The 8805-nt window shown below is 29.4% G+C and overlaps 2 protein-coding genes across 2 annotated transcripts in view; one reads left to right on the forward strand and one right to left on the reverse strand.

Annotated features, from left to right (window-relative positions):
• The window catches only part of wda (will decrease acetylation), a 7845-nt gene extending 5489 nt beyond the window's left edge, over positions 1–2356 (forward strand). The window contains exons 5-10 of the mRNA XM_018548781.1: positions 779–958; positions 1029–1184; positions 1501–1648; positions 1730–1898; positions 1976–2159; positions 2233–2356. Coding sequence (XP_018404283.1) covers positions 779–958; positions 1029–1184; positions 1501–1648; positions 1730–1898; positions 1976–2159; positions 2233–2356 — 961 coding nt within the window. The remainder of the gene's footprint in view (positions 1–778; positions 959–1028; positions 1185–1500; positions 1649–1729; positions 1899–1975; positions 2160–2232) is intronic.
• A 775-nt stretch (positions 2357–3131) lies between these two features.
• Positions 3132–8291, reverse strand: Dis3 (exosome complex exonuclease RRP44-like protein Dis3). The gene is made up of 14 exons (XM_018548701.1): positions 8118–8291; positions 7739–7912; positions 7491–7648; positions 7113–7297; positions 6797–7023; positions 6205–6483; positions 5845–6129; positions 5410–5647; positions 5072–5330; positions 4420–4663; positions 3986–4206; positions 3745–3913; positions 3371–3649; positions 3132–3284 (listed from the first exon to the last, which is right to left on the reverse strand). The coding sequence occupies exons 1-14, from the start codon at positions 8169–8171 to the stop codon at positions 3132–3134; spliced, it is 2925 nt and encodes a 974-aa protein (XP_018404203.1). The 5' UTR covers positions 8172–8291.
• Positions 8292–8805: the final 514 nt, after the last annotated feature.

Below are 8805 nucleotides of genomic sequence, written 5' to 3' on the forward strand. Positions count from 1 at the left end.
AATTGTTGATCTTCTGACAAATGTCGCTGTATCTTGCAAACCGTTGGTCCAATCACTTTTTCACCTTACAGTTTTCGATAGAATTCGTCGAGAACTATAAGAAACGCAACTCATAACTACTCGGTACTCTCAAAAAAATTTTCAAAGATTTCTACTATTTTTTTAAAACTTTATTATTCTTCAAAAATGTTTTTTATGTATCAAGAACTCTAGGTATTCACAAAATACTTCTGTTAAGCTGATCAGAACTATGCGACCTTGAATTTCGTTAAAAAGTTAGCACCCCATTTTTAAAAAATTATTAAATAATGATTATTAAGCGCATATGTCATTAAAAATCATAGAGAACTCTTCGTATCGTCAAAAAGAAGCAGGAATTATCATCAGAACTATTGTATCTAAAAATTAATTTTTCAAAAATTTTTAATTTTTTTTTTAATATTCGAAAATTTTTTTTACATATCAGGATCTCTAGGAAATCGCAAATTGAAGCTGTTACAGTTAAGCCGTTCAGAAATTCCACCTCGAAATTTGATAAAAAGTTAGCACCCCATTTTTAAAAAATGTAAAAAAAATGTTTATTGAGCGGAGCTCTTGTTATTAACTATAGGGAACTCTTCGTCTTGTCAAAAGGAAGTGGGAACTCTAATCAGAACTCCTGAGCACTATAGTTGGGGTGCTAACTTAACATACCCGCAAAGTCAAATACACAGCATCTTTATTTTATGTAATTTTTATCTTTACCTGTATCTTATTATATATTTATACATTATTGCAGTGCAAGTTGCGGTCTTATTGCACCTAAAATGGACAAGTTGGCTGTAGGTTTTAGTACAGCTGAAATACGTTTGTGGGCTATAGGAGATACAGTTTTGGTCAAGAAAAATGATAAACAGTGTGTTCCGTCTACCTGTGATATATCACCATTTTATAAATTCAATGAGCAAGAAAGCACAATGTAAGTTATATTTTTTCTTTAATTTGAATACAATATCTTTTTAAGCAATTACATAATTTTATGGTAATAGAAGAAGCGAAGCAGGGGCAATAGTATTAAGAGGACATACAGATGTAGTACACGATTTAAGATTTATTCCAGAGGTAGATATTCTTCTTTCTGTATCGAGCGACAAAGATATGAGAGCATGGAAACTCAACAATTACTCATGTACAGCAATATATAGGTAAGCAATATTATTTCTTCAGTAAATTTTTTTCTGTCTCCTGTAGGCTAAAGATTCGTGAAGAAGTAAGTTTCACAAATAGTCGCAGTCCGTTTCATACAGTAAATTTTTCACCGAATCAAATAAAGATAAACTTATATGTTTCAAAGTAAATCTTTTGTAAATCAAAATCCCTGTATCGTTGGTTTTAGTGAATATTTGTATCTGCAGGTTCACAACTTTTTATAAAATAAGATCGAGTAGAAGAATAAATCATACAAAATATGTTACAGATAGAACATATATGCATTTTTAATCATGCTTTTTCTCATTGCAGCGGTCATAGCTATCCTATATGGTGCATGGATACCAGTGTGTTCAATTTATATATCGCCACAGGCTCACACGACAGAACTGCAAAATTATGGTCATTGGATAGAACATTTCCCTTGAGAATATTTGCTGGTCATTTTTTAGATGTCAATGTATGTCTTTTAACCATTACATTACTTATTTTTATTTTATGATAGTATGGTGATGATTTAATTTACACATTTTTTATTTAGTGCATAAAATTTCATCCAAACGCAAGATACTTAGCAACCGGTTCCGCTGATAAAACTGTAAGATTATGGTCAAAAGACGATGGTAATCTATTGCGAGTATATGTTGGAGCGCAATCGACTATTTATACTTTAGCTTTTAGTCCAGATGGCAAATATCTGGCTGCTGCAGGTAATTATATGAAAAAAATATAAGATAAATTATCAAAATTACATTTATAATAAAGTATTCTTTAAAACATTATTCAGGTGATGACAAGTCCATATTTATATGGGATTTAGCAACTAATGGTTTACTGACTGAACTGAAAGGTCATAAAGATACAATCATGAATGTAGATTGGAGTTTAGATAATCAATATATTGCCAGTGCAAGCTTAGATGGAATCGTACGATTGTGGTCTACTCAAGATTTTATCAAAACATTAAATGGGTATATACTTAAATCTTCTTCTATTCTCTCAAGTTTAGATTTATTTATATTATATATTATTTACTCTTTTCAGAGGATCGTCAAGTATTATGTTGCAGTCAGAAGCGCCACAAATTTATTCAACATATTGCTCAAGCATTCTCTCATTGAATTATTACAAGAAAAGCAATTCGTTGATTTGTATCGGTACTAAGTAATTTTTTTATTATTTATTATATCGTACTAGTCGAATTTAAAGTATACTTTTAAATTTAGTTTTTTTATCTGATACATGGGGGGGGATATACCTCATCCTTTAATATTTTTTTCTGCCTTCAATTAAAATTGATTTTATTTGATCATATGATTTATAAAATTTGATCACATTATCTATACACATACATATACACCCATACATGCAATAAGTTTTTACAGTATTTATAAAAAATGCATCACCGTTTCAATGTGTTACGTACAACTGAATCTTACTATACTCATTAATTAGATTTTATTTTTAACGTTTTTATTATTAAAGATATGTTAACGGACTCATTTATGTCAAGTACGCTCAGTAAACGATATTTTTTCTATTTTAATCATTCATTTTTCGTTTTAGTTTTCAAATTCTAATTATATCGTACAAGATTAAATTTGTTACTTATCATTAAATTTTTCACAATGAAAATTTTATTTTTCATTATATTGTAAAGTATTTTTAATAAATTTTGAATGAGAACAAAAATATTAATTAGTAATAATTCAATGAGAAGAATTATCAGGCATTTATGTCTGTGTAATTATGTATATAAGTTTCCTGTGGGAATATTAACTAAGAATGATTTATTGAGAATTTTTTGTCTTGTTATAAAGACTTTTTATAAGATGTGAATAATGTTAAAAAGAGTAGCAAAAGAATATAAAATTTTTATAAAAATCAATGCGTATATTATTACATAATTTGCATTACATTTTACATTAAAAAAATTGCTATTCTTAATTCTTTTTCTTCTTTTTCTTTCTAGCTTTTTTATTATGAACATTAGATGACTCTTGCTGTATTTCAGACTTTCGTTTCAACGTTTCCTCAGTAGAATTTTTTTCGGTGTCGCAATTTATATTTAACGAAGAAACGCTAAAATTTGGAATCTGTAATTTATATAAAAAATTATTAGAACGTTAAAAATGTACAAATATCCTGATTTGTTCTCGCACACACGTTCCTTTTTCCTTACCTCTGGTTTTACGAGTTTAAAAAATAATTTTTCATGTTGTACATTAGAACTGTCCAAACTCATTTGTATAACAACAGGGTCAAATGTTCGAAATACAACATCCCCACAAGTTTGGGACTGATCCTCTGAATTGTATATAAATGTGACAGGTGGTGAAGCAGAATTATTTAGATACAAAGTGCCTTCCAAACCATATTTCGGTATAAGTATTTGCAAAGCGTTTTTGCGTACAAAAAGAATATATCCTTCTTCATCTAGAATCCTGTTACGGAAAAATATCTGAAACAGAAAGCAACAATTTTGTTTAAAAAAAACATTTCAAATCTGAGGATAGAAAGATTATCAAAGAGAACTTCATAATAAATCGAACTAACGTGTGTATGAAGTGCAACTGACGCTCGGCCAGCATATTGCGCCATTCGTTTCCGATAATTCAGATTATGGCATAACATGTGATTCTTCTTCTTATCCAATAATTCCGGATAAGTCGCGTCGGCACCTATACATACAGCTAATAGTCGATGCACAATTATGTCTGCATATCTGTAAGGTACATTTAAAAAATCGTGAATTAATTTAATAATTACGCCTCTTAATGGCTTTTAAATGACTTGCCTTCGAATAGGAGACGTAAAATGCGTGTAAATCGGACATGCCAATCCGTAATGCTTAAATTCTTCTGGTTGATGCATTCCACTGATAAAATATATCGCTTGCAACATACATCGCGTAGCTAGTATTTTTAACATGGTGTTGAAATAGGGATTTGATTCCTTATGTGTTTCCTCCAATGATAGGGCTAATTCCTTACCGGTGTTTGTATTAATAGTAAAACCCTTTAAAATTAATTTTAAAAAATATATTTTATATAATTATATATATCACTATTAAATAATAAATACATAATATAATGATAACACTGTGATAATATGTTATATTTATTCTCAAAAATCGAAAGAAATCATTACTTTCAGCAATTTTTTAATTTTTAAGTATTAAATTTTAACTAAACTTGAAATTATATAAAGTTGTATACTGAACGGAAATACCTGATTTTTAGCAGCTTTAATCAACGGTTCAAAATTACTTTGCGGTGGTTCAGGGTGTCTTCTCAACAAAGCGCATTCTGGAAATTCTGCTAGTATTTTTTTAGCAACACTAATGTTTGCAAGCAGCATAAATTCCTCCACCATAGAATTAGTGTCTCGCAACTTTTTTGCTTCTACATCAATAGGATCATGTGTTTCGCTATCTACTTCGAAACGTATCTCCGGTGATGCCAAAGTTAAAGCACTGCAAATAAATAAATTACTTTATATTAAATTTAATATTATTAATTTAAATTTAACATTAAAAGTTCAGTTTATTGCGAAAAATGATTCGGTACAATTTAAAATAATTTAATAGAAATATTATAAACCAAATTAAATTAATATCCGCTCAAATAAATTTTTCAAATTAAATTTAATAAACCTCCCAGATCAAGAACAAATTGAGCTATACTAGTTGTTAGATATATATATAAATTTATTATAATATAATAACACCGGTATACGGAAAAGTTTCGACTTTACAAAGTCCTCAACAGCCACAACCAAATTGTCACCACTTCTAATAAATTAATTTTAGTATATTGCGAAGAATATCACAAGTTGGCGTTTCGTCCCAGAAATATTATATCTGAATTATAAATAATCATACCCATTTTTTAGACGTCTTTTTTTAAATTTCTTTGCCAACTGATTTAATCCTCTTAATGACTTTGCGATAGTATTCTGCTGTGTAACATCGTCAATTTTTAATTGAGCTTCCTCATACGTCATTGCTTGACGTGAGCAAATTATAGATTTGCAGAATCTTGTAGCAATTATATTTGCGTCAGAGTCAATTTCCCAAATACAGGAAAACGCAAATCGTTCTTCCTTACCCCGCAAAGAACAAAGATTCGAGCTAAGTAATTCTGAAATAAACATTTTATATTGTACAATTAATGTTACGATTGTCTATATTATATTTAAAATGAAATGTTGCTATCTTACCTGGAACCATATCGATACGTTTATCAACAAGGTATACAGTAGTAGCGCGTGACGCTGCTTCTTTGTCCAGTGCAGTCCCAGGTCTTATAAAGTGGGACACATCTGCGATATGCACACCAACATCAAAATTACCGTTTGGTAAACTTCTACAATGTAACGCATCGTCAATATCAGTACAGCCTGGCGGATCCACAGAACAGATGTCTAAATGTCGAAGATCCTCCCTTTGTGCAACATCCTACAAAAATGTATATATTATACAAATATATGAAAATGTATGTTATATGTATATATTTTATTACAATTCTGTACAATTCTGAGTTACGTTTTTTTCTTATCTAATTATTATTTATACTCAAATTATAATTTACCTTTTACGTAATTAATAATTGAGATAATTAGCTAATAACGAATTTTTTAAATATATGTACGTACTGCTTCCGTAATAATCCATGGCAGCTTTGGAAGAAAACTAAGAACAGCATCAGAGAAACGGCTGTGTGGAACATCATGTTCCAAGAGTAATACTTCATTCTCCGTTTCTTTATCTCCTATATTACCAAGTGCTCGTACAAAATGACCAAGCGGGTATTTCGAATTTCGTGGCCATGAATCCAGTGCGACAATAATTCTCTGCTTACTCAGTATCTCGGCCTGTCTAGTTTCAATTCTTATTTTTGGAATTTTTCTCTCAGCCGGTACAAACAAGTGCCTTACATTCTATAATAAAAATAATATAGGACAGGCATAAAAAGATTGTAATATAATGTCATAACATATATAAAAGATTCTTACTGTTTTAATCGCACTTGGCTGCAGTATTCCACAATATTGTCTCCATTTTCTCCTAATAATACCGACAATTTTGCCTGTTGGTATTTTCTCTTGCATTTTTGACGAACTCTGTTTGCGGAGTACTTTCTCATCTTCTGCATCGTCGTCAATATCTGTACTTTCTTCATCTTCCAAAACAATTTCACTAGGTGATGACCATTGATCATCCGGTAGCATTTCAACTGCAACTACATCACCATCGACTGCTCTGTTGAGATGAGCTCGTCCTTGCACAAATATCTAAATCAATAAAACAATAGAAAGAATAATACTTCTAATCAATTATTACATACACATTGTCGAATTTAATAAAAAAGTGATTATAATGCTTAATGTATAATGAGGAAGTTTAAAAGTCTTATAATGTAACAAAAAATATTTTTAAAGTTTCAATTTCATATCTATATGATACACTCAAAGTTTAAAAGATTTCAAAATAATGTCCTATGTGTCCTGAGTGTATTTGATTATTCATTATCACTATCCAAGGCATTAAATAATTTTTTTTTAAATCGACAATATTAATGATGTATTTAAATATTATGTATCTCACAGGTTTTTCTTTGCCTTCAACATTCACATTTCCTTCGAGAAAATTTTCCCTCGATGCCATAAACATTCCTTGCAACAGTTTCCCAGATAATATTCCATTGTGCATTTCAGTAGGTGGCAGATGACAAGGAAATAATTCTGGGCCTTGAATATTCGAAGCATAAGAATGTTTGGATAATTTATCCAACAGATAATTTGCATTTTCCAATGACGCGATATAATCTTCCACTGTGAAAAAGATGTAAGTGCATCATTCTAAATATCACATTTATATCAAAATGATACAACTTAATAGAATAAAATAAAGTATATTTTACTCGATACAACAAATAGTCCCTCTTCAGCTGCACGTGTTTTATTTTCTACATCGTCTGTTAACAAAACAATATTTATGTTATCATCAGAGTTCAAATGGGTATTGTACCATTTAACTGCCACTCGTATTGCTCTGTCATTACGATCATTTGTCTTTTCACCTGATTCTCTTTCAATATAAGTTTCCCTGAAGATATATAACATTATAAAATAGTTATTACATAATATAACATAAAATCTAAATATATCCACTTAAATATTTTATATTTATACATATCTAAATTTAATATATCTAAAATATGTTATAAACAAAATGTTAAGGACAGAAAATATCATTAAATATATACATAATTTTTATATAACAATTATTGTACACATACCAATGATGTTCATTAACAAATAAAAAAAATTTTCTTGTTGCATTCCCTATAATATGTTGTAATTTTTTATACACAGTCCCACTTTTATGCCGAATCTCTTCCAATACTGTTTGCAAGATGATCACATTGGTAATAACATCTTCCTCTAGTATGTCTATCTATAATCAGAAATCAAATTTAAACAATTTGATATAAAAAATTCATATAGATTGATGTTAATACTATGATGTATTTGCTATAATACTTACTTGATCCAGAATTATATTTGTATCAAGTACAAGAATATATGGACTTGGGATTAAGGAAGACTTAGCACCAGCATTTTCCACATCCAATATCATATCCCGAGGCCTTGCTTTGCACTTCGTACATGTTTTAGAGCCACAGTAAATATCATCTCTGAGATAATGTTCTCTGACGGTCTGATAAGATGGGGAGAGAGAGAGAGAGAGAGAGAGAGAGAGAGAGAGTAAAAAATTATCATTTTCATTAATAAAGTTTTTAATTAAGATAATGGTATATGTAAGTTTATAATTCTGAACATATTTAATTATGCTCAGAATTAATATACTTAGAAAATTTCTTACAAGAAAATTCCAAAAAGGGTAAATCGACACCTCTACATACCTTAAATATATTCCCTCCCTTCGTTTTTCTGAAAAAAACCTTTGATGTTAACATGTCTACACACGTTCATTTAAGCGCTGTTAATACAGCGCGAATTTTCCTTTTTAATAGTTAATTAATATTTAATTCTTCACACCGTTGAAATGAGATTCAAGTTATAAGCTAATTACGATAGGTTAGGAAGCATACATGTGATAGCAGACTATCAAGTACTCGTCATGGCCGAAAGATGTCACTCTCATCGTCAAATGCGCTTGGCGCACTTTGAATTTGATTAACTAGATGGCACTGCTTGTCCAGCGGTACAGGGGTTGTATTCTTGAAAAATATGGAACTGTATAAAAATACTGTAGTATATGCAGGGTTGGAAGTTATTCGTAAATTTTAATATTTGTTAGATTATTTTATACGTGTTTGTTAAAGAAATCAAGTACGAAAAATCATACAAAATTTAAGAAAGTGATAAAATATATTTTAAAAATTAAAAATACGAGAACTTATATTTAAATTTTATAGTAAAAAATAACTTATAAAGTAACTTTTCTAATTTTCAATAATATATATTATATGTTATAGATTTCTTAAGTATAATTTTCGTATACGATATTTTTTTTTTTAAGAAAAAGGTACGCATTTCATATCCCGTAAATATTTATATTTCAAGTATTTTCAAATATTTACTAGAAAA

The sequence above is a fragment of the Cyphomyrmex costatus genome, unplaced genomic scaffold (genome assembly GCF_001594065.2).
Source record: "Cyphomyrmex costatus isolate MS0001 unplaced genomic scaffold, Ccosl1.0 scaffold75, whole genome shotgun sequence".
NCBI lineage: Eukaryota > Metazoa > Arthropoda > Insecta > Hymenoptera > Formicidae > Cyphomyrmex > Cyphomyrmex costatus.